This window comes from Lissotriton helveticus, chromosome 3_1, assembly GCF_964261635.1.
Source record: "Lissotriton helveticus chromosome 3_1, aLisHel1.1, whole genome shotgun sequence".
NCBI classification, from domain to species: Eukaryota; Metazoa; Chordata; class Amphibia; order Caudata; family Salamandridae; genus Lissotriton; species Lissotriton helveticus.
In genome coordinates this window covers 1,930,685,773-1,930,713,207 of record NC_136061.1, presented here as the reverse complement: position 1 = coordinate 1,930,713,207, position 27,435 = coordinate 1,930,685,773, and the positions used below count along the sequence as shown (strand labels likewise).

At 42.7% G+C, this 27,435-nt stretch overlaps 1 protein-coding gene across 1 annotated transcript in view; it reads right to left on the bottom strand.

The window, feature by feature from the left end:
• Window positions 1–27,435, bottom strand: part of EIF3J (eukaryotic translation initiation factor 3 subunit J) — a 211,892-nt gene that overhangs the window by 173,966 nt on the left and 10,491 nt on the right. Inside the window, exon 3 of the mRNA XM_078682965.1 lies at window positions 12,162–12,222. Coding sequence (XP_078539091.1) covers window positions 12,162–12,222 — 61 coding nt within the window. The remainder of the gene's footprint in view (window positions 1–12,161; window positions 12,223–27,435) is intronic.

Below are 27,435 nucleotides of genomic sequence, written 5' to 3'. Positions count from 1 at the left end.
GATCAACATGGAAGCTGTGTGGAATTCCTGGAATCCTGGTTCACCCAAGCCATTAACATGACCTTTGTGCATCCGTTAGAATTTGACAGAGCGCATAGAGTGCCGGGCAAGATAAATAAGACTCAAAAAGGCCCTAGAGCTATTGTATGTAAGCCACTACGCTACCAGCATGTAGAACAAATTCTCAGTTTCATGCGAAAAAACAACCATATCCTATGGAAGTCATCTAAAATCTACATATCCCAGGATTTTAGCAAGGAGACAGTTGATGTTAGGAAAGCGTTCTTGGCACTCCGACCGCTGTTGAAGAAGAGAGGCTTCCAGTATGGTTTTATGGGCCCAGAAAGATATCGTGTGATTATCCAGGGTTCTCCACACATCTTCTCAGATCCACTGAAACTGAAACACATGTTACATGGCCCTGAAGACCTGGACATGGAAACGAGCAACCCCGAGGACTCAGCGGGCCAGGCTTCGGCCTCAGGATACAAGTGAATGGTCTTCATCCACGTTTTCCATGCAACTTTCATATATGTTCTTTTCCCTCACCATGGAGGGGTTCTGAAGTTCTAAATTTGCTTATGTTCTCTTACATCCTAGCGGCTTTTGCGATGTTTCCTAGTGTTATTGCTCTACTGGATGGAGAGAGCGTGCTATCAATGCCTGGTAATATAATGGCGCCTGCGATGTTTGCAATTGATATGGTTCTACTGGATATAGAGAATGCTCTGATACGCTTACCATTTGGTATTTCGAGGGGCTGTGTCAGTTGATATTACTGTTTTATTAAATCGCCATAAGATCAATAGGATCTATGATATTCACGCTTCTTCTCAAAGAAGTCACTAGTTGTGGTTCCCGAGACCGTTGTCTTGCCTGGGTTCCCTTGGTTGGAGACAGTCCGCAGGTATGTTGCGGGAGTTAATTTGTTCGAAACTTGTTCTGATATGTACATGCACGGGGAGGATGCACTGCAATCTCTCTTCAGTCACCATGCCTACTACGTACAGGTGGGGTGGGGAGGGTGGGGGGTTGTGGGGATTCTGGGTTGGGATGTGTGTTCTATGTTTTTTGCTTTTACTTCTTTGTGCTTGCGTCTCTCTTATTGTCTTAGTGCTTGGTGGTGGAGATGGTTGTGGGCTCTACTATTGTACTACCACATGTATAGGCCTTAATGATCGAGGAATTTTGTCTCTCGGTTATGCTACTACTGATACCATATGTATATATGATTTTCGCCATGATGGTGCGCTCTATTGATGTCTGATAAAACAATTAATACTCCGTTGGGGGTATGTAATGTGGACAGATTGAAGATATTATCTCTTAATGTTAAAGGAATGAACCAACCCGTCAAGAGGCAAGAGATTTTAGATTACATACGGAGACTGAGAGGAGATATTGTCTTGTTACAAGAAACGAAACTTGAGTTTAAACAGTTCTATCACCTGAGGAATAAGTTTTATAATGAGGTTGTGGGTGCAGAGGCTGTGCGCAAAAAGAATGGTGTTTTGATTCTTATAGCAAAGAAATCTAAGATAGAGCTTCTGTCCTCCGAAGCGAGTGATGACGGGAGGTGGGTTATAGCCAAGTTAAGTAGGGACAATGTAGAGTTTTATGTCACGAATATATATGCTCCTAACACTAGCGACCTTAACTTTTGGGAGGCTCTTAATAAACGTATTGAAAATATCCCGGATAATGCTGTTCACATACTGGCCGGAGACTTCAATCTTCCTGTGGATGCAACGTTGGATAGAGACTCCCACTGCCCCTTCAAAACAAATAAATCACACAAAGGCTTTCTCAATTTATGTCAACGCTTTCACTTGGTGGATGCGTGGAGGCTCCAAAACCCTACAGGGAGAGACTACACTTTTTACTCCGCACCACATGACTCGTACTCACGAATCGATTACATCCTCATATCACATAATGGAGTCCCTAGAATGGAGTCCACTACCATAGAACCCCGAGTAATGTCTGATCACTCTTGCATCTCCTTATCTATAGCTAATGTCAAGCCCTCTTCTCGTCAGACGTCTTGGCGTCTTAATGACGAAATTCTCAGTAATGACCAACATCGGGCAACAATACAGGAGGAGATTTCCTCGTATCTGCAGGTCAACAAAGAGGGGGATACATCTGATCTCATTAGATGGGAGGCCTTGAAAAGTAAAATAAGGGGGGTGTGTATCAAAATCAGATCAGCAATGAACAAAAATTATAATGCAACTCTGGAGTCCCTGGAGAGTGAAATTGTAACCCTAGAGAGTAAACATTTGAAAGATAGAGATGTGTCTCTCCATGCCTTGGCAAATAAAAAATACGAATACAATAAAATAGTCAGCGAGAGAGCGGGAATATGGCTTGATAAGAGAAAGAGGTTTAAGATTTGTGATTCTAACAAAACTGGGAAAAGTCTAGCCTCATACTTGAAGTTTAAAATCCAAAATAATTCGATCAGTGTCATCAAAGATAACTTAGGTTCCTCACACTCGGATCCAGACAAAACAACAGAGGTGTTCAAGGTATTCTATGAAGACCTTTATGCAAAGAATAAAACAGTGGAAGAAGACAAGATTAAGCGTTACCTAGATGAATGTAATCTTCCACGACTCTCTGATGAGGACCAAACTAGTCTTAATGGCCCGATTAGTGCTCTAGAAATAGCAAATGCAATTAAATGTCTGAAAACAGGTAAAGCACCAGGCCCGGATGGCTTCTCGGCTAAATTTTACAAAACCTTCCCCTCCCTTCTAATAGAGCCCCTCCTACATCTATTTCAAAAAATAAATGATACAGGCGAGGTCAGTGGCACATTGGCAGAAGCAATAATTGCAGTACTTCCTAAAGATGGGAAAGATCCATCGCTCCCGAAAAATTATAGACCTATCTCATTGATTAATATAGATTGTAAGATCCTGGCTATGATACTGTCCGCCCGCCTCCAGAAGGTTCTTCCCCAGATAGTCCACCCATCTCAAGCAGGCTTCCTTAAAAACAGGTTGTCCAGTGACAATACAAGGGTTCTGGCACATGTTCTAGAGAAGGCGAAATTATTAGGTACACCCACAGCGGCAATAACACTAGATGCTGAAAAAGCCTTTGACAAGGTTGACTGGTGTTTCCTTGAAGCAGTCCTTCATAAGTTTAACTTAGGGGACACATTTACAAGACTAGTGATGTCTTTATACTGCTGCCCGTCAGCGAGAGTGAGAGCTGGTGGATCCTTTTCTTCCGCCTTTTGTCTAAAACAGGGCACGAGGCAGGGATGCCCCCTATCTCCCTCTTTGTTCTTATTGGCGATCGAGCCGTTCTTATATCATATAAGAAATGACCCCAACATCGTAAGCATTCCGTTTGGAGACTGCACGGTTAAATTAACGGCATATGCAGATTATGTGCTTATTCTGTCCGAGAGAGCCGATGAAGCGATACTTGCGCTCATGTCTGACATTGAAAAATTTTCCAAGGTTTCTGGGTATAAACTCAATAAGGACAAGACGGAGGTTAAACTCCTGAACAATATTGGTGATAATGGAATCATTGGGGATTCCGGTCTGACATGGCAGCCTAAATGCTTCAAATATCTGGGATTGGACTTCGATAAAGATTTGATCTCCACCCTGAAAATAAACGAAGATCTGACTCTTAAGAAGATATCCACACTACTCGAAGGGTGGTCTCCAAAATTCCTCTCCTGGTGGGGTAGGGCGGAGACGCTCAAAATGATGTCTACTCCGTTGGTTAACTATCTGGCCAGCATGCTCCCCATGACGTTCTCGAACAGTGGATCAGCTGTTTGGTAGTTTCCTGTTGCGGGGTAAGCAAGCCAGGGTATCACTAAAGAAATTGCAATTAGCCAAAGACAAAGGAGGCCTGGGTCTGCCTTCATTCAGGAACTATCAGACGGCCTTTCTTTGCAAACAAGGAGCTCAATGGTTGATTAAATCACCAACCTACACACCCATATGGATTAATATTGAGGATCCTTAGTGAACCATGCCCCACTTGAAACCCTTCTTACTATGGACCTATCGCACTTATCACACTCCAAATACATAATGCTAAATACTAGACGGGCTCTGCTTAGACTTGATCAAACACATAACACTAAGCTGTCATTTACTAGATCATCTTTTATGTCACTATGGAGGAATCCATATCTCAAGTACAATGGTAGTGGACTCTTCTGGAACTCATGGTCCGAGAAGGGTATTAACTTGGTAGGGGACCTATATGATGAGAAAGGTCCACTCCCGTTCTCGACTCTGCAGCGGAAGCATGATCTTACTCCGATGGATTTTTATGATTTCTTGAAAATCAAAGCGATACTGACGGCACGTAGCTTCTCTCCCTACACACCATGGTTAGTGACTCATCTTCCGCGTCTTATACATGCGGGTCACTTTGTCTCTAGGGTGTATAAACTTTTATTGCCCTTGCCCAAGAAAGCTCACAGAAAGGTGGAATTGAAATGGGAAGCTGAACCGAATTTAACAGGTATAGATTTTGACTGGGAGGCGATTCATAAGACGGCCCTTACCCACAAAGTCTCACCCATCCTATTTCAGACAAAGTTCATGCTAATAAACAGGGTATTTTGGACTCCAGATAAGCTCTTCAAATGTAAATTAAGGGACTCACCTACATGCTGGAACTGCCAGTCAGGCCCAGGTGATCTTGCACACATGCTTTTCAACTGTCCTTCTTTAAGTGTATACTGGGGGAAGATATTTGAATGCATTCGCCACGTATTCAAGATAAGGCCTGTACAGGATTTTGTATACGTAATCCTGGGGGCGCTTGATCCACAGGTATCAAATGATCAAGACCGCCTGCTTTTGGACTTAATGCTAACACTGGCGTGTAAGGTAGTTCTATGCAATTGGAAAAGTGCGACCGAGGTAAACTTTAAAATCTGGCAGGAGTGGTTATCGTTTTTGAGAGGTGCCAATAACCCGGCGCTACAAGCAGCCTCATGGAGACCGTCAAATAGAAAGCTGTGGAAATCACTAGATACATCCTCATTCCACTACGAACCGCCTTGATGCACTATATGTGATCCTGTTACATTGGCATGTGTTATCTGAGAGTACATTTGTTGTCATCTGCTAGAGCCTAATCCGCTATCTCCACGCACTGAGTGTTCTGTAGGTACCTGTTTTATGATGATGCAAGCAACAGTTGATTTACTTTCTATATTAATTAATTTCATTTTGTATGTGTCTATCAATCGATGAATCGAATAATGTTTGTAATGGAAGAATTATTGCACTGTCTTTCCTTTTGTTTCTCTATTTCAATAAAAATGACTTGAATTTAAAAAAAAAAAAAAGAAGCTGGTAGGGCTGGGGCAGAGTCGGTGCTATGTGAGGCTGGGACAGAGTCGGCTGGGGCACAGTCCGTGATCGTGTGAGGCTGGGGCAAAGCCAGCAGGCATGCACGGCCGGTCAGGGTTAACGCGCAAGGGGCGGGAGTGAGCGTGGAGGAATGGCAAACTCGCTATCTAACCTAAGAAGCGGCACAGAGGAAAACTAGAGAGATGGCACAGCAACAACATTTGAGGAGCAAACGTGCCTAACAAAATGAATGTGTGTACTATATAAAAACTATGCAAAAAGAAAAAAACAAGTAAATACATGTAATATACGCAGGCAACATGTTTGCATGTAAAACAATGATCGCGTTTGTGCGAGTACATGTAAAAGGAAGTACGTAACTCCATGGAAGCTGAGAGACGCGTGGGTGGAGAGGTGCCATTGAGAACGTGCGGCGGAGATCAAAGAAAACTATCGACCATATGGAGAGGGAGGGGGTGTTGCGCTTCGTGAGTTTGTTTTGGGCTCAATAGTAAGGTTACTCCCCTGGATACCATTGGTAAAAGGTTCCTCTTGTTAAAGTCTGAGCCCAAAGTCCCCACACATGGCTTCCCAGTATTGCAGTTCCAAAGTTTGTAGCTATTAAACGCGAATGTTATTTTTTTTTCCACATGGCTCCGTGTTGCCAGTGATTTCATTAAAGGTGGAGAAGGAAATAAAGGGGGAGGGAGAGAAAGAGACCAGGAAATACAAAGGGAGACTGACCTAGGAAGGAAGACTCAGAGAATGTGGAGTTGAAGACAAGAACGGTAGAGAAAGGTTAAACATTACACAGAGAGCGAGTGCATGTCTGAATAGTAGTAAATATGTGGTGGTATGATTAACGAGTAAGGCTGTGTGCGGGGAGAAAGAGGAGAGGTGCTGGAGCTGGGGAACAGATGGCCATGAAGCAGGGGGCGGGGCAGCGAAACCCTTTGATGTGGCCTTGCGGCCGTGAAAGGAGAAATGCTGCTGGCAGAGGAAGGCTCGTGGTGGGAGGGTGAGGGGGGCTTCAAGACCAACCAGCCTTGGTAACTGGTGCATCAGGCAAACTCTATTTCTTTGGAGTCGGCACGGGGAGACGGACAACGAGGCGAAAATAGAAAAGGCACTTTATTAATAAAAATTATTGGACCACCACGAATTACTATGAAAATACCAACTTGACAGACTTGATTTATTGGAATTTGCAAGGACGTAATCCCTAAGGACGATACAATCACTGCGCCCTTATAATATTTGAATAGGACAGGTGGCTATGGATATCATGTGAACGTGATGTCTTGTGGGAATTATTAACAAGATCCCCCGAACCCCAAAACGGACAATTCTGACTATCAGAAAATATCTACACCATCAGGATGTTGGAATTTTAAGTCTCACATGTCCCCTGGAATCTACAAGTGTTATATCATACAAGGTCCTGAAGAAGGTGGTTGTTGAACATCATTTAATCCACCGAAACGCGCGTAGACCATTCTAGTGCTGGGTCTCATACAGTGTTATTCAGACGTCTTGAGTACCAGGTTGTGATATAGTTTGTATTGATGTTCTGAGAGTGAAAGGAGTGGTATGATAGTTGGTATAAATGTGAATGAGTGAAGTGATCCAGGGGGGTATAGTAATATGTGTTTTTTATGTGTTTTTTTATGAGTATCATGAATTACAAGCAATATATGCATCAACGAACATATGTATTGTAGGACTGAAGCCTTCATTCTGTCACTTGATAAATTGATATAATTAAAAAAAAAAAGAGAAAAATAAAAAATATTTTATAATGAAACTATTTGTTGATATAATTAAAAATATATTTTGAAATAAACTCTAGTGTTTAGGGGTGTACTTTTTGAATTTAATTGGAAATCATGCTAAGTAGTTATTGGATGTAAATAATATGGTCCATGAGGGAAACTTTTGATACTGCATCAGCATTAAATACCAGTAGGCCTCGATCTTCAAAACAGAGCTTTGGCAACTGCACTCAGCACTGTGGACTAATTACTCTGACCTATCCGCTTTACTTCAAGTGCATTATATCCTGGCACTGTTAATAAGACCTACAAGATATCTGCCGCATTTGTGACAGAGTAATCCACCCGTCAGACTTCTAATCATGCCCTGAGCTTGTGTAGTGCTTGCAGCACTTTTAACTGTAGCCCTTACTGATGTCGCCAGGGTGCCATTGGTCCAAATGCAAACAAGGACATTCAACTAAACACAACGCCAGCTTCTACCATGAACAAATGACACAAATAGGTAACTGAAGCACGCAGGAACCTACAAATGCCATATGAGACGAGCCACCGCGTTAGGAGAGGAAGTGGTAGCTTTTAGATGCTTTTACACATAAAAAGACTTACCTTGCGAGTCCGGAGAGATCTGAATATGCACCGAAGGCGGGCAGTAACAAGCATAAGCCGGAAGAAGGGGGTGGGGGGATACTTTGAAACATGCGCACACACACGCTACCTTGCCCTTTTCGGATGCCGGCCGTGAAAGTGAAAGTACGGCCGGCCGGCCCTGAATAATTAGGGGAGAAGCAGCCAGGAGAGAGCAGGAGCGCATTGACTTAAAAGCGCACGGGCACAGCATCAAATCGCCAGTCTAGGTAAAGTCTGTTTAAGCCCCTATAGTCTCGCTCCGCTCAATGCGCATGCGCATTGAGAGGCGAGACCTAAAAAAGGAAAAAAACATTGTTACTAATATATTAACTATTAACACCTTATCTTGGGTTCTGGAGTATTGTGCTGCTCGCCGCAAAGCACCTCAACGCTCATCAGGGGTAGCAAGTGCTATATAAATAACATTTACCTCTGAAGTGTTTCTACTTCAGCTGTATAAACTATCACTTCCAATAAATGACACTCAATGCAGTGATGTAATCTGATGCACTAAAGTGACAAGCACCTTCATTACAAAGAATACAATTTTTACAGTTTATTTGAAAGGCCTTTATTTGTTTAAATGGCATTTATTGCGCCTGGCAAATATTTTGATGGCTTGGCTTGTGCTTGGGTTCTCAGAGCCAAGCCAGACCCCTGGCTTGGTTCTCCCTATAATTTTCGCCCACCTTTCCACCCCTGTTATTTCCTGCCTTTCCTTTGAACTCCTTCCTTCTCCATTTCTCCCTCTTTTTAAGCCCTCCAATTTCTTCAGTCTCCTCTCCTTCTCTTAAATGCCCTTCTTCTGTGCTTTTCAACTATATCTTCTTACTATAGCTTTTCCATCCCTTCATCCACCCCCTTGCACCCTGCTGGCTCCCCTCATTCTTTTTTCTCTCTCTCTCTCTCTCTCCTCCTGCTCTGTGACTTTCTCTTTTTTTATGGCTCTGTGCTATGCTCACCTCTCCTCTCCCTCCCCCTCCCCCTCTTACTCTGCCTTTCATCCTGTGGAAGTGCCGAGGGGAGGTGAAGCAGTAAGTGCAGCGTGGCGGGTGCCAGGTCGCTGTGCCCTGCTTCCCCCTTCTCCCTTTCCCCTCACCCTGCGGGCAGGCTTTGCTGAATCAGTGATTTGATGTTATTGGAGAGGGCCCAGCCTGGCACCCATCCGTCTTCTGAGCCCGGTGCTTTCACCAACCAGAACAACCCGCTGCTTGAGTTCGGCCTGGGCGCTGGGAGACCCTGCCTGAGATCAATTTGTGCGTTTGAAGGTGCTGCTGGAACAACCTCCTGATGGGGACAATCATCCGGGCATATGAAGGGAAAGCGTAATACCCTTAAGAGCCTTGGCAGTGGAAGGCGCCGCATCTGTACTCACAGAGGCGCTGGCACTGCAATAAAGGCTCCGCAGGACGCAGGCAAGCGGTCTCCGGGCCCACCGCCACTGGTGCAGAGCTGAGATGCCCGCCAGAACCCATGGGACGGTGCACTCTGGGAGCCATCCCGGTACACGAGGGAGACAGCAGGCAGCAGTGACGCACAGGAGCCCAGCTCTGTGCAGCCGCAGAGACCCTTTGGCTTCGGCCCCCACAGCCACATTCCTCAGCTGCCCGTTAGGCGCTCTGCCCGCCGGAATGTCAGCCCGGGGCTGGAAAGCACGGGTTTGACGCAGAGCCCTTATGAAGAATTTTCATATCTGCTGGTTAAAATAAACAAGCAGATAAGAAAAGTCTTCACGACAGCTACAAACCAGGCCATAGTGTCCAGAGGGGCTGTCCGAAAAACGGACAGGGCGGCACCCAAAAACACTCCTTTCCATTGGGAAACCAGCGTTTACCATAAATGCTGATGCTACCCAATGGAAAAGAGAGGCGGGGCTTAAGAGTCCCTTTTACAAATCTTATATTTACAAGATCTCTCGCAGAGGCGGAGCAGGGCTATGCCCTGCCACGCCCGCCAGACCTAAAAAAGTGATTGGACTATACCCTTCCCAGCACACACTGCTCCTCCTACACTGTGAAATCTAGTCTGTCTATTTAATCTTCATATTTCTACAGCCCGTGTTTTACTTTTGCTGCAGCAAAAGTCTTTTTTCCCCAACCCATATGCCTCAGCCCTCTGTGGCTCGGTGTCTGCTACATAAATACCGTTAATAAAGAATACTATTTTGTTAAACAATGTGACATCTTGTAGCAAACCCATCACAATTTCATCAACATATACAAAATTACTTTGTACCAAACCCTGTTATAGAGGTACATTTCAGAGCCTTTTTAACCCAGATCTCCAATTCACAACTACCATCTTTCTCATTGAGAGATCTGGGCCACAAAACATTCGAGCATCCACAAGGTCAATGAGTAGCTGGAGTCCCATTTACTTATTTTTTTAATGTGGTCATACTCAAGCACTCTACCAATGTCCTTGGAGGCAAACATACTTTATACTAACTGTGTCTCACGGCAAGTGTACATTCATAAACCAGATCTAGACCTAGCATCTCTCATCAACTAGCTTCTTTAGGCAGCACTCAAACTAATGTCATGAACACTTTTGAGAAAATAGTCAAAAGATGTTACTGAACACAACAAGCAAATCCAGAACCACTAAGCTCATGATACAGTCAACCTGAACACTATTGAATGTTATGGTTACATTACCCAAACAACTCACTCACTGTCCACCAGATGCACATGTTGCATGCAGATCTATACTGCAGAAAGCATTAGGATTCCAACTCAAATAGTAACTTCTTTCACAAGGAAATACATCTTTGATTGTGCAATCCCAAACTTCATTTAAAGGAGTGTTGAGGCTGGTTGCTATATTAATCACTCCCCATTTGCCAAGGTCCCCTGTCCAATGTGCAACTCACAACAAGCAGACCTCAATTGTCAAAGATAGAGGAAAGCACAAAAGACACAGACAAGAACATCAGCACTCTGTACAAATAAATTAAGAACTAAACATATTCCACATTCAATCAGGCTAAATTACAAGACCATACCACCTTATGGGATCTTACAACCCGCAGAATTCACTGCTAATTTGGGATGGTCAACTACCCCAAGAGGACGAATACATTTTAGATACTGCATTACATCATAATTGGCACATATACGATATGAGGGGCTGGACATATGCAGTATGTAAAATGCAATATGGCCTCAGCAGCGCCAATTTTGCACCAAACCAAAAAAAGACACCCTTCAAAGACAGACCAGAAATATTTGAACGGAGGGGGCTAGGACATGACAATTGTGGGAAAATTACAGAAACTATGGAAGAAATACAATAAAGAATGTGAGAAAGTGGGTTGGGATGAAGCATGTGTGTGGAGGGGGTTTCTTTAACTACATTAATCTATGTTTGAGGGAGAGGCAGTGTACCTTATAATACATGCCCACTTGTCTTCACTACAGTCGCACTTTTAGAGGCACAATGCCCCCTCTAATATCCAAAACAAGCCATTGCATGTCAGGTACGCTCCAGGTAACTAGCAACCTCATAAGCACCATTATCACCAGCCAGCTGAAAGCTTTACCGCCAGTCACTATACCAAGGTTTCCCCAATATACATCTGCCTTACAAGCAACGATGTAGAAAAGTGATTGGCAATATTGCCAGACTGCTTGCTTTTTAAGGCTCCAACCCTTCCGGTTGCAAATTAAAAAAAATTCTTAACTGCACCATCACTGAATTTCACCCCACCTTAAACTCAAAGAAAGGCCGTGAAGCTCACCCCACTCAAACCGGGGCAGAAAGAGCCACACCTTGGGTTTATTCAAGAATGGAGAATGATGCAGTTTAGCCTATACTCATCAGTATGTTGCTCTTTTTGCAGACGTCAAATGCAGCACAGAAACCAGAAACAGAAAATTAAGGATGCCCAAAACAGGCAGAAGAGTCCAGCAAAACCTGAATAGTGTAAAGCTTTCATAAACTTCCAAGTCAAAAAGATCTACCCAGGGTTCCGAACTCCGAGCACCTCAATATTTTGTATATAGTCCTCCACATTTGTGACAAGAGGAGAGACAATGATTGACTGGTGACAAGTAGAGGACAATTAAAGGTTAAAGTACATGCCCAGAAGCCTGAAAAGTATCACCTCACCCCATCCGAGGTCTGCTCATTAACAATGTGCTCGACTATCACAACATAACTTACTCATTTCAAAAGAAACTTTGAATCTACTACTTATTAATCCATTCACTCAGTGTACACTCCACAAGAGAACGTGAAGACCAGCTGTGTCAGTTAAATGTATTTCATACATTCACGAGTTGCAGCTCTGAATATGGAATTGTGTAAAACTATTCACACATTTTATTATTTAATTAAGAGCTATGTAAAGCACAATATGTTGCCTGGTGGGCACTTTCAATCACAGAAGTTATTGAACCAAGCAGCTTCACACCTGTTTTTTCTGCTTCTTTTTTACTATCTTCTGCTCCTTCCTCTTCATCATCCCAGTTATCCTGCAAAGAAAAATATATTTATTACAAAGTAGCAATGCCAGCCATGCACAAAGTCCGAAAATTAAGCCAAGTCCAAGATTCTTTATGCAGGCATACACTCCCTTAACACTAAATGCAAAGTAAACCTACTGCAACATAACATTCTTCCACAGTAAAACTTTAGTGCATTTTGATATTAAATTACTGGGCTTCAATTCATATTGCAGCTTATGCATAACTACAAGTATGCACTGGCGAGGGAGATTGATTTGACAAGATCAAGTATGAGCCACTGAATCAGGGAAGCGTACGGGACCCTGTGGTCTCGGAGCGGCACATGGGATACTGTGCTCTCGCTGAAGAACCCATAAACAGAAATTGTGGCTCTGAAGGAAAATCTACGAAAACACGGGGCAAATGGTTAGACCACTTCCAACATATTGCCCTCGGGATATTCTTGTGCAGACTGCAGGTGGGTGACCCAATTTCCTTACGAGTTATGTCTTATATTGAAGTCCATAACATTGCAGAATACACATGTACCAACAATACGTGCTCATGTACGTTTACTGCCTATTTTGGTTTACAAATAAAAACAAGTGTTAAAAAATTAAACCTTTACAAAGACTGCACAATTGAATTACATGTAGCTAACATAACCCTACCAGCCTGAGAATGTGAAACTTGGTTAAGCTTATAGAATTTGCCTAAAATAAGCCCAGCATTTTCTATGACTAAAAAAACCCACAAAGAACAGGTTGGGAACAGTTTTTTTTTTTTTTTTTTAAACCAGTGGTGGAATGCAACTGAAGCTTCTCTCATTCTAGGTGAGGGAGGGTGAAGCGACTACCTCCAAATCAGGATACGAAAGTTTAATTTTAACAAGTGCTGCCGAAGTAGTTGCCATTTAATTTCTTTTCTGTATGATTATTTCATAATCATGTGCAAGCTTAAAGTATTTGTTTTCAAATTTCCAATGTAACCCTCATTATATGCACCCCTCCCTTCTTAATTGCAAGAAGTAGCTGGCTCCAAAGATGCATCTAAACCAATCTGGCCCAGAAGTTGTGTAAACTGGCCCAAGTTTAAGCATAAAGCCATCAGCTTTACCCAGTCTGCTCTAGCTCAAAATGAATGGCAAATCTATAAAACTTCTTCAGGACCCCCTCCCCCCCAAACCCAAAAGAAAGGCAACTGAGCAATGAGGCCCTTTACAAATTGGGGCAGTCTTAACTGTAAACCCATATCCTCTCTGGAAAAAGAAATACAGACTTAATGAGCAAATATTTCTAAAATTAGCAGCACTTTCAGGTTGAAAGAAAATATACCCAATAGCAATATATTGCTTTAATCAACGTCCACTTTGCAACACCAGCACATACCAAGTAGACTAGTTCACAGACACAATTATAACCCAATTTCATTATACCACTGAACTTATAGGCCCATATGAAAAAATACTCTTCATTGCCAATCATTTTGGTAACCCACACGCCAAACGTATTCTCTGACAAAGAAAAGGATGGAGCCCTAAGCATTCGGCAACACTTGGCGGTAAACATGTCACTTCCTCCCACTGACCCAACGGGTCTTCAAAAAGGAGGCTACTTCTGCACACGTTTCTCAACTGCCCTCCTTGGCGAAATTTTTTAAGGCTACCTAGATGCCATCCAAGACTGGGTGCCGAGCTGCAATAAACATTCTCAGTAAACTAAAACCGATTGACGGAACTTCTGAAAACCCTACTCCTGCAAACGCCAACAACCACCTCTACCAAAGATTCACAAAACAATCCTCCAAATCTCAACTTCATCTCAAACTTACTGTTCCGAACCCACCCTGGTTTCCTTCTCCCTCAAGACATGACCCCTTTAATTGGCCCTCTAATATAATTTCTACTACCCCAACACTGTCACATTATGTATTTACATATTATTATAGTCACCCACTGTAGCTTATAGGACGTGTTCTCTCGCTACATTGTGTTCTTCACCTGATTGTATTGTGTTTTTATTTCCCCACATGCACAGTGAAATAGTAGACAGAATGCACACAGTGCGTTACAAAACTCCCAAATACATGAATAAGGAACATATATGATGAACCTATTGAACGGACTGGAATTTTAGTTTTTAAAATGTGGCTAATATGTCGGTTTCAAATTACTCTCATTTCTTTCAACACAAACAAATGAAGGCACACAGAAAAGTGCCCAAGATCACACACTATATATGGTGTGAAAGCGTGTATTAAAAGCTAGTCAACTGATATTTTAATAGTTAGGTAATATATTTATTGCATATCTTCGGTCATGAAAAAGAAAGCAGAATAAAACACATTCTTTTAAGTAACATGAACTTATTAAATATGGGATTTTGAAGACTATTAGCCTTTAAAGCAGTGAGACTTCTCTCTGTGCTGTGCCTGTCTGGTGGTGTCAGTAATGGAATAACAAGGTGCCTTGCAGGTCAAATTTGTGGTGTTTTGGCAGGGCTGTGTGTAGGTTCTTGTTCTCAAGTAGTTGGGAGGGTTGCTCAGGGTTGAGGTGGAATTTTATAGGAGACACTACCAGAAAAGTAATTGGGAAACTAGTTGGTGTTGCTTGCACAGAAACACATTTTCACAGCACGTTCCTCGTCTTCCTTGATCGATGTACAACAGAACATGAAAGTTTAAAATGGGGGAGTTACTTTCTTAGGGCAAAGCCACGGAAGGAGTGGTCACGGTTGTAATGAACTAATAATAGTACCAGCTCGACAGTGGTATCCTCACTCTTGATGTAGAAACGAACCTTTAACAAAACATTTTCACTACCAAAATACAAGGCAGCAAGTGTTCTTTGTTAACTCTTTTCAGGCTCATTGACTACAGGTGGATGGAAATTACTCAGCTGTACGAATTGGTTAAATAAATTGTGTAGCTTGCTGAGTGAGCCTTGCTGCGGTGTTCAGCACTCGTGAGAAATTGGACAAGCAGAGAGCTAAGAAGCCCCGTTCCAGTAGCCCCTCAGTAATAACCAGTATAGCTGCTGTGGTTTAGTCTACAAGGTTCTGCACAGACACGTGACATCACCTTCGGAATCTTGAGGTGCAATTCGATTGTGGGGAAACTGTGAATGAAGCTGGTAGAGGCTGTGGTAGGATGCACCTGTATCCCGCTCTCCTTCCTTTTACAATGAAGAATCCTACTAACGCCTGTCTCCAGAGTATACTTCACTACAATTTGGCAACGACTTTCGGATCCACATCCTCCCACCTGTATCTTCACACTTCCATGTGAGGGTGTTTCAGTAACCTGCATTCTGCCCTGGGACGCGGCAACCCATGCGTGAAGGTATTTGTGGCGGTGAGGAGGGCGTAGTATCTCTGCTTAAAGGTATTGTGGCGGTGTTGTTGCTTACTGTTTTTTTTTGGTCCCTGCCTCCTTTCACACTTTCGGATGAACGGTACGCTTTGTGTTACTGTGTTATACTTGGGGGCCACTGCTCTGCGCGTCTTGTCACAAGGAAGGAGAGCACACACTTCCTTAAAGAAACATTTTGGATTTTAACTGAACTGCTGGTTGTGTGCTACTCTATTTTGTTGCGCTCCCTTAAAGCATAGTCATTGTGCACTTCTCTGGGGAACAACTCTTGAGTACCTTGGATGCAGCGAAATGCATTGGGATCTGTGAGGTGTATTCTGTTCGCTGTGTCATTGGCAGTCTTCGCGTACTTTTTGCTCACAACTGCCTGAGCACTCGTTAAACTCGATAGTTTCAGCGCACTCCCCCATGTCATCAGCCATTTCCCTCACGCGCCTCACAACAACGGCCATCTTATGTAAGCTCTCCTTCAAGTGTGCCGTTTCAAGGTATTCTACAGTTACCTCTACAACGCATGTCTACACGAAGACACGCACACCCTTCAGCGTGTGATCAACATCATTAACAGCCATCTTATGTGAGATTGCTTCCCCACGCCAGTGTGCTGCCTTTCGGTGGTACAGCGAAAAATTCCTTGGTGCGTGTTGCATGGTGATGCGCACACCTTTCAGCTGGTCATCGGTTTCTGTACCACCTTTCACATTTGTGTCTCCACAGTGATACACACACTTTTACTGCTTCGCAAATTGTTACTTGGAAGTTTCTCGCAGCAAACCCACAGCGATACGAACACTATCACCCTTCACCTTTGCGTGTCAACAGTGATATGCACACTTACTACAGCGCATCTAAGCACAAGTTAATGCACCCTTCATCGGAATTGAACCCTATTCAAGTGTATCTTGCGGTGATAAGGACACCTTTACTATTAGAGCTTATTCTGTGAATCCTTCAGTGGTGACCTACGCATCTGCACCCCCCTGTGGGTGCACACTTATGTAGTACTCTATACATTGCAATTCTTTGCGCCGTATTTTGTGGTCATCAGCAACATGTCAGTACAAACGTTTTCATTGACACCACCTATTCCTTTTCTCCCTAAACATCTCGAACCAGCAATGAAATGGTCAGACTGGAAACGTTTTTTTTTTAATTACTTATCTGCTATAGAATAAGGTAGTGATGAATTTACTAGTAACAGAATGAAAAAGATTCTATTGCACAGTCTCGGCCCAGAGGGTTTAAGGGTGTACAATTGCTATTGTTAAAAAAGCGGAAATATCTACAAGGTGTTCCATGGCTGCTAAGATAGATAATGAGATTACAGATTCTGTATGCAAAGTTTCAGATAAGCAAGTAGTTTCTAGTAACAAGAACATAACAAATTCTGGGAGCAAAGAAGGTAGTAAAGTGGTTAGAAGTACTTCCGCACATAGCAGGTCACACACTGACAAACGTCCTAGCTGTTTTAGATGTGGTAGTCATGGACACATGGCTAGAGACAGGAATTGTCCTCCCATAAGGTCCAAATGCAGCTATTGCGGCCTTGTTGGACATTTTGTTACGGTATGCAGGAAAAGGTCTAGCAATGCCACAGTCAAGTGTGTATTGCATTAAGAAAACACTGATACAGAAGGTGAACATGAGTTTGAGAATGATGATTGCTTTCTATGCATTGAAGAAACTGTGTTTGGCATTGATGTGGTAGTTAAAAAAAAAACATCTTGTCATGTGAAAATTGGGGGTGTAGACAACTATGGTTGCAGATTCCGGTTTGCCATACACCATAGTACAACAAGAAGTGTGGGAGAAACAATGTGTAAAAGTCTTGGGAAATCAATTAATTCCCACTGATGTCCAGTCCACCCTGTGACTTTCACTGGTGAAAGAATCCCCATGATAGGCTTTAGACGCCTCAATTTTGAGTTCAAATGCAGACAAACTGTAGGCAAATTTTATGGCATTGGGAATTACCCTTAACCCGAATTGTAAAGGCCAGGTTCTATTGATCGGTAATCCTGTTACATCCATATAAGTGGAATTCAAAAAATAATTTCCTGCGTTTTTTTGTGGAACCATCGGCAAACTGTCAAATTCTCACATAAAATTGTCTTAAAGGAGGGGGCCACACCAGTAAGTCACAAAGTTCGCAACATTCCATTCAATACCAGGGAAGCTGTACAATTGGAGTTGAACAAACTTGAAAATAATGGTATCATAGAATCCATAGAGTGCTGAATGGCTTGCACCCTTAATTGTGTATCCAGTGCCTGCTTCGCAGCCAGAGGATCAGGAAAGTCAAAATGGGTGGCCACGCTTTTTCCTATCTGGCCCTTAAACACTGGAACTAGTTTCCTGAACAAATCGGTTCCCTCCCCAACCTGCCACAATTTAAGATGATGCTTAAGACATGGCTATTCTAATTGAGTCTGTTCCACTTGATCTCCTTCCGGGCGCCGAGAGATCCCCTTGGGGATGGTTCGCCAGACAAATGAGTGTAATAATAATAATAATGATAATAAAGTTGTGGCACGCAGGCAGAATAGTAAGTTACGCTTATGCATCGACCTCAGACCTTAACAAAAATATTTTTATCGACAAGTTTCCTCTCCCTAAAGTTGAAGAACTAATTGCAAAAACTAAAGGGGTCCAGTGGTTCGCCATACATCTCATGACAGCCTACCACCAAATCTCCCTACATCCGTCTTGTAAGAAATTGAGATCTTACATTACTCCCTTTGGGTGTTACAGATTTGTGCGTAAACCATTTGGATTGGCCTCAGCTACCGCAGTTTTTCAGCGGCTGATGCAAAAGCTATCCAAAGACTTAAAGGGCGTCTTATACTTTCAAGACGACAGTTATGGGCAAGAACAGAGAAGAGCACGATTTCAAATTGAAACAGGTGTTGAAGTTAGCTGCGAATGGTCTCACAGCAGAATTAGAAAAATGTAAGTTCGCTCTCCGTTCTTTAACCCATTTAGGGCATGAGATAAGTGACAAAGGCATCACACTTAAAAAATACATTGCCACCGCCATTAGTTCAGCTCCAGCAAATCTAAAGATTAAATTAGATCTTTCCTAGGCCAGGCAGAATTTTATAGGAATACGTTGAAAATGTTGCCACTAAGACTCATAGCATGTGTCAACTTTTGGGGGAAAAAAAGTACACCAACTCTTGGAATTCGGAGATTAACCTAGAATTCAAAAGCATCAAATCAGACATTTGCAATGCCATTTCTCTTCATGGATTGGAGATGTCAGCACCGAGCATTCTAACCACAGATGCTAGAAAAAAAGGGTTGGAGGCAGTCTTGTCCCAATTGTCTATTGATGGGTCGGAAATTACCATAGCATTTGCTTCCCGTTCACTCACCCCCAATGAGGAAATTCTCAGTTACCGAGAAAGATGTTGGCCCATGTCTGGGCCATGGAGAAGTTGAGGCAGTATCTGTAGGGTCAAGATTTACCCTCAGAACAGATCACAAACCCTTAGTCAAAGTCCTCACCTCCAGTCGGAATGTGAAAGCCACCCCCCGCATTGCAAAGATGAACCTTAGACTATTAGACTAGGTCTATGACGTAGAGTATCTGCCAGGCAACAACATTGGCAAACTACTTAAGTCGTTCACCTTTGACCTTGGATGAACATCTACACAATGAATGGGATGATTACAATGTTGCATTCACTGATGAGAAACCGGATGTAATCAGGGTACAGGGATGGGTGTCAGCCTACGACAATGTTCATATGCAACTGAAACATTTTGTAATGCATGGTTGGTCAGAGAAAATAAAGTTACTAAGTGAACACAGGAAATTTTGGGAACTCGGAGATGAATTATCCATCAATGATGATGCCAAGTTCATCCTCAGAGAAGACAAAGTAATTCCTCCTCAGAGAATACAAATAAATTCCTCCTGAAAGCATTAACAGCCGCATCCTCAACATAATGCATGAGGGACACTTGGGCATCTTAAAGTCCAAAAGAAAAGTTATATCATCTTACTGGTGGTTTGGCATGGACAATGACGTCGAAAAGAATGCAAGATTGTGTACATATTGCGCCAGTGCTGCCAAGTCTTTAACAATGTTGAGGCCTCCATTAGGGGAGGACATGTGCCCGGACAATCCATGGGATGAACTCTGTAGGTATTCTAGGTCCCATTTTAGATTCACGGGGTGTACCTAAATACATTATTGTGTTAATTGACAGACACTCAAAATGGCCAGAGTTAGAAATATGTGAAAAAGCGGACATCCTCAGTCATAGCTTTTTTAACCAACACCTTTTTGCGGGATGGTATTCCTAGAACCATAGCTTGCGACAATGGTCCACAATTTATCTCAGACAAATGGAAAGCATTCCTTAACAGGAATGGGCTCAAAAGCGAAACATACCCCAATTCATCACCCTGTGGGACACGGGACAGCGGAAACGTTTCAATCAAGTCATTATGGGCTCAGACCAAGCTGCCATAAATGCAGGAATTAATTGGGAGAGAGAAGTTTTCAAAACTGTATGGGCTTATCGCATAACCCCCATGGTCACTGGGTATAGACCCTTCAAAATTTACGAGACAGAGAACCCATCACAAGAGAAAACACAGTATGGATGGACCTCAAACTTCAAAGCAGATAGCCACCCTCGGTGGTGAAGAGCAATCTCATGAAAGCTCAGAAGATCTACAAGGAGTATTACAACAAAAAACATAGGATGAAGCACCCCAAGTTGGCCGTGGGTGATTGGGTCTGATTGAAGCTAGGCATACTCTGCAAGAAAGGTAAGAGCAAGTTCAGTGACCCTCTCCAAGTAATAGAACTTTATTCTCGTTCCGCTCCGTTAAGCGACAATATATGGTCCTTGGAAAGAATGGCCAAATGCAACAAAGTTCTATGGGGGAAACGTGATAACTTGACGAAGGGAGATGATGGTTGGTTATGGTCTGAAGTTGACCCCCTTGACCATGCCTCAAACAATAATGACCAGGTAACAGGTACGGGAGGAGGTGTTACTGTCCAGAGTGAGCTTAGTGACTTAAATGGGCTTAGTGACTCAAAGGATATACAGAGTGGAGCAATTACTGTGGACGAGGAGGCACACATTCCCCCGGTTTCTCAAGTGTCCACCTGTACAGGCAGACCGGTCGCTCTACCAAAAGGATATGATGAATTTGTAATGCAACAGTCTTGAATTATTCTGTATGCACTTTACCATTGATACTTGTTCAAGCATAGCATTGTTATTTATTTATGCACTATTTATTGACCTAGGTATTGATCTGTTCTTTCACGTATATTTATTCAAAATATATATTGCTCTCTGCTTTCCTCATGGTGTCCTTTTATTATTGTTATAGAAGGGGGAGATGTGTGGTGTTGTCTAGCTTAGTCTAGAAGGTTCTACACCCACACCTGTGATGTCACCTTCGGAATGTTGAGGTGGAATTGGATCGTGGTGAAACTGAGTGGCAGTTGGTAGCGGCTGCGGTCAGAAGCACTTGTGTGCCTCACCTTCCTTTTACAATAAAGAATCCTATTTACGCCTGGCTCCAGAAAATCCTTCTCTATAGTTGCCCTCAATGGAATTAAACTATAACCGTGGCCTAGGTAACCACAAGGACCGGGTCGGAGTGTCCTCCTCAAAATGAAGAATTACCAGGACCAGTGTTGGAGCATGGCTGAAGAGCTGGACAGTGTGTCCCTGGCTGCCTCTGCTAACACTTTGCTTTGGATTCAGGTCATCATTTTGGCTGCAAAAAAGGTATTCAGTCTGGCAGAAATGAGCTGCATTACAGCGGTACATAATGACGTGCGTGTACAACTAAAAAGAAGCCACCATTTTTTCCGGTCTGCTGAAAAACCTTTTATTGAGGCCAAAATGGTAAATATTGTGCTCTGTAACTGAATTTGTGACTTCACGAATCGCTGAAGGGTCTGACTATGCAAGGCTATTGATATCCTACCAGCGCTGAAAACTCATTTGAAATAATTACTCAATATTGTTTCCCATTAACAAAACATCAGTCCTGCCCACTCCGAATCAGATCCCGAGAGAAGCCATTGCATTAGCCTGTCTAGTCTACGATAGATAAACCTTTTTGACAGATGAAGAAATCTGAGAAACCAGTGCAAATATGCAGCTTACTCGTGCTTTATTGTTGATACCTAGAGTATGAAGGCTCCTCCTGCCCCAGAGTTCAGCTTTTTTTTTTTTTTATATATATATTTGGGGCAGTTTGTGCTCAACCTTCATAACTTTTCCCCCACAGAGGCTATCTAGGCCAAATCGCCCTTTCTCGATCCGTACCACATGCTGGGGATTCTAAATGTGCCAGGGGTTTGTTTATTCCCCATGGAGAACAAACATTTGCAATGCAATAGGTCTCGCATTAGGAAAGTTTGAGTAAATTTGTCTTGTACATGACAAATTTGTTATTTATGTATTTTTGAAAATTGTGAAATTAATAGCTTTGTCATTTACAATGCTAATACTTTTATTTTTTGAAAATGTGACACCTATAGCATTTTTAATGCAACATGTTTTGTATTTACGTGACTTAGAAGTATTGATTTTACAAATGTTTAAAAAAAAATGAATACTTAAATAAAAGTTATTGTAATTTATAATGGCAATGGCTTAAACTTTTGTAATTAACTTGTGAAGATTATGTTCAGTGTATTTTATTGTGACTAAAATATAAGAACAGAAGGGAAATATCAACTTTTTTTGTGACATTTGTAATAAAGCTTGAAACATTGAGAGAACATATTTGAACCAGTTGTTGAACAGAGAGCGGGGGTACAGAGAGCGGGGGTACAGAGAGCGGGGGTACAGAGAGCGGGGGTACAGAGAGCGGGGGTACAGAGAGCGGGGGTACAGAGAGCGGGGGTACAGAGAGCGGGGGTACAGAGTGCGGGGGTACAGAGTGCGGGGGTACAGAGTGCGGGGGTACAGAGAGCGGGGGTACAGAGAGCGGGGGTACAGAGAGCGGGGGTACAGCGAGCGGGGGTACAGCGAGCGGGGGTACAGCGAGCGGGGGTACAGCGAGCGGGGGTACAGCGAGCGGGGGTACAGAGAGGGTGGAGGAAGAGAGGTAGAGAGAGAGGGTGGAGGAAGAGAGAGAGGGTGGAGAATTACCTGTGCGTACGGGTCCAGGAAATGGCGTATCACAAAGGGTTGTGCAAAATTTGCTTTTGCATAATTAAGTGAAATTTGGCAAACATTACAGGCAATTGTACAATATGCAAAACGGACATTTAGCATTATCTTTTCTGTGAAATATATCTTTGTGTACGTTTTGGATAGAATTTTCGCGCTGAACCCAAAAAAAAAAAAATCACAAAAACACATGCTGCAAGCAAGAGCTGCCAGTGTTCTGGTTCACATTGTTGGACTGCTCTGGAGGGAAAATGTGGCGTAATTCTGGGAAATACTCCCAGACTCCAGGCGCTGGACCGGACGTACCACTATGGATTGATAGAGCTGCAGATTCAAACGCGCGGCTGCGCCCCCCCCCCCCCCGCTTAACATCCGTAGCGAATTATTGCACCTAATGTACAGCAGGGGCTCGAGATGGTATGAAGGATTGCTAAGAGAGCGGATGTCAGGGGGGGGGGGCTATTGCTTCCAGCAATAGGCAGAGCAGAGATGAAGGGGTGAAAACACATTGGAGCTTCGTTAACACGTAAATGGTCTTTTAAAGCCGAGACCAGGCAGGATAAGTAAGGAGCAGGGGCATAAAAATGGTCCCAAAGAGGTTATTAGTATAATTTAAGCAATTACATCTCGGGTGTAATTTAGAAAAAAAAATAAAAGTAAACAGAAGTGGAGACTGCTGCACAACAACAGTGTAACACAAGGTTTGCAATTTGCTTATCTTTAGAATGAGGGCCATATTTCCAGAATGGGGGGACAAGAAAGTTGTTCTATGCAACTCCCGAACAAAATACTGCCGGCCACGAGTTTAATGCACAGCAGTCAATCCATTATTTCGCTCTCTGGGATGATAAAACGAGTACCACTTACGTGGGTACAACTTTGTCAACGCCTGTTATTTACACCGTTCAGTCTGCAGATGAGACACACAGGAAGATTGATAGATCCTTAAATTACACATTTTACACCATCTGTAGAAGACGACTCCACGATTCCTAATTTTATTTTCTAATTGTTGTGTTTTATTTTTCATTAATCAATGTAAAATTTATTAAAATGCACTTTTGGTTTTATAAATTGGTCTAATGTGATAATCTTTATTTCACTTCAGAAAAAGGGAGATCTTTGACAGCACGGACGCCGCTACACTCCAAAAACAAGGAATGGAAGGGGGGTCAGCAGAGGGGACAAAGAAGGAATGGATGGGGTGGCGTAAGGAAGGGAGAGAGAAGAGAAAGAAGGAATGGAGGGGGGAGGGGAGGATGCAATGAAGGGGAGACAGCCGAATATGGAAATAAGGAATGGAGGAGAAAACACTCAAGGAAAAAGAAAGCTGGAAAATGAAGGAAAGTAGAAGGAAACAAGGAATAGAAAGGGGGAGATAGCAGAGAAGAGAAAGAAGGAAAGGAGGAAGAGGCAAGGGACGGAGAGGGAGAGACAGGGGAGAAGAGAAAGAACAGGGGAATGAGTAAAGGCTCATCGAACGGGAAAGGAGAAGACAGAATGGAGGGAGGAGTAAAAAAATGAGACCTATTGCAATACGGAGATCTGCCAATTTTAGGAACTCAGCATATATTTATAAATATATATTAAATTATTACTGTAAACGGACAGACTCAATTTTAAATAGTTTATTAAACGGGTGACTTAATGCGGAGGGTTGTAGGAATAAAAAAAGTTTAGAATTCCGACCTTTGCAGGTTGAAGAGAGGAGAGTAACTGGGGGTGCTCTGCACGGACACAGTGCTTTGTTTAACAGTGGGAGAAACCTTGCGAGGAAACAGCAGAGTAGTTACGGTCTCAAACAGGAGAATGATCACATCGGTAATTGCATTGTCATCTGAGGGGGGGGGGGGGTTACATGGGCTACCACTGTTGCCATTTCTCATACTGAGGTAGTGTGAAGTGCAAACCATGTTTCTCAAATGCAGACCGCTCAGATCTCATAGAAAAAAACAGACATACGTTTTGGGGATATCGTTTAAGTTTTGCCTGTCAGGTCTTGTTCTCTTAGTATTTTATGATTATTCAGTTCACTCTCGAAGTACCACGCATCAGTCAGTTTTCTCGTGATTGAAGGCTGCATCAAGTCAAGTGCGGTCAGGCACTTGCTGTTAATGCACCAGGCTAGAATCAATTGTGTTTTAGAAAATAGAGGTAAAGAAGAGTAAAGAATGGGATGCATGAACTCTCAGCCGCTGGTAATTACTCGGGTCAGCTTTAAAGTCCCGTTGTTTTTGCCCACAATAACATAAGCCCGTCCCGTGATAACTGCTACCGTTCAGATTACAATGAAATGAGCGCCATACTGTGAAGATTCTCCGTCACCATGGGGAAATTTTTAGCACCAATCTACTAACACAAAGAGTACAGCGGGCCGAGTCTGCCTGGCACCGCATGCCCAGCAGCTGGTTGAACTCTGGTGCAGCAGCTGCCCGGAAGAGGAGAGGGAAGCAGCGCATAAAACAAAGTCAGCAAAGAGTACAGCACGGCACGCCCAGCAGCTGCCCGGGAATGGAGCAGTGACAAGTCCGCACCTATAGAAATTAGTTGTAGCACTCACTCAATAACATAAGCACGTCACATGATCACTGCTACCGTGCAGATCAAAATGACAACGCAAAATAACAAGCATTGGCTATGAAAGAGACATGGCCGCGCGACCGTGAAAGTGAAAGCACGGCCGTGGGCAGCAACGGCAGGGGTGAATTAGGGGAAGCGGGGAGCAGGGGAGCGGCGTTCCTTTGAAGTCAGTGGGAGGGAATTAGCATATGGGGTGTGAGGAGAAGTGAGGCCCAACGCGCGCTGGGGAAGCTTCACACTTGAATGCTGCTGTGGCAGATCTGATGCGATGATGCGAGGGGAGCAAATGGCAAGCGCGTGCACCGGCACATGCACTCTGCGTAATCCACCTGCCAAAGCCCCTTGGTCAGCTTTCGTGATCTAACTATATCTCGAGCAGCGATTGCGCATTGGCAGGTCGAGACCTAAAAAATAAAAATCAAGAAAATAGCTAAAACAGCTGTTTGAGGGAGAAATGGGGAGAAAGTGCCATCAATAAAAGAGTTGCTGTGCTAAGAGCACCCTCTTGCCAGCTTTTAGAAACAGGCAGAGATGTAATCAAATTTTTGTTTTACCACTTTCTACAATTTACATGGTAGTTCATTTTCCTACTCTTTTGTGGTTTCTACCTTTCAATTTATGGTTTAAATAAGTATGAAAACCACAGGAAGACCAGGAAAGCTATGCATTTCTGAAAAGTAGAAAAACATCGAAATTCAGCTAGGAATCATTCGCATAAATCACTTCTGGCTTTCCCAAACTAACTGTTCAAATTAAAACATGAACGAAGATAGTAGGAAAGAAATTGGCGACGTTTTCATCTGAAGGTTTTTCAAGTCATGGCCAATTTACCAAAGTAATATACCATTACGTCCTTAGAGATTTATAGTATTTGTTGGCCGTCCAAAAACATGCTATACCTCGAGACAACAACTAAGCTTCAGCGTACAATTATTTTTCTTTGTCCTGACCATGTATCCAATCGTGTGGTAAAATCTAATTAACAAAAAATGGGTACGAAGGGAAAATATGCATTTATTTTTGTGTACACTCAATCCCATGGGTTTAGGAATAGTAGTATATTTACAACTATGAATTTGGGCTTACCCAGAATATCATGCGATTCAGAAGGCAGAAAAAACATATGCATTTATTTTTGTGTACACTCAATCCCATGGGTTTAGGAATAGTAGTATATTTACAACTATGAATTTGGGCTTACCCAGAATATCATGCGATTCAGAAGGCAGAATTTAGGTATGGGGAAGGCAAAGACAGCCCAGTTTGGTATAACCCAAGATTGTAGATGAAAGGGAGGAAATATGTCAGACGGGTGAACTTACCAGGGGGATGGAAGGGTTTAAAACGAACATGTCAGAAACTGGTTCCAGTGAAAAGCAATGACGAGGAAGTAAGACAAAGTAATAGTTAGTCAGGATTCTAAAAAAAATTAACTGCCAGGCGAAAGGGAAAAAAATGCATCATGGACACACCTGTGTTTATTTTTAAGTTTGGTGAAATGCTTAAAAAAATATTGTATAAAAAAAAGCCAAGGTTTTGCAGGAGGAGGGAATGCCACCAAACACCAATTTGTTTGTTTAAGGTTTATAGATAACATTAAAATGTTGTAACCAGTGCAGCGTTATTTACTCTAAATTTAGACCTATGCTGTAATAGTACTTTAACGCCACTGAGAAATCTCAGAGAAATTAAATGGACTATATTTTTATATTGCAAGCCCATTTATCACATCAGAGTACTAGGCAGATTCCAAATTACTAACTGTATTGAAAATAATCATACCAGTACTTATAACCTCATAGATTTGAAAGTTACAAGACACTAATATGAATCTGTTTAATAGTCTTTTTCTGTAAAATGCAGCGAGCCAAAGTGATTCCATTAAACTATAAAAATAACATTTTACATTCCTGTACAGACTAACAGTAACTGGTCTCTTTCCAATCTTTCTCCAGCCACCAACTGAAAGACTCTGCTACCAGAGCATGCCACGACATGCAACATCTTGCATTCATTATAAATGCAAAAAAGCTAAATACTCAAACTATCAGGGCCCTGTATTGCATGAATACAAATAAAGGGGCTAGCCAAGCTCTTTCACCAAAGCACTGCAAGGATGCAGGAAGAATG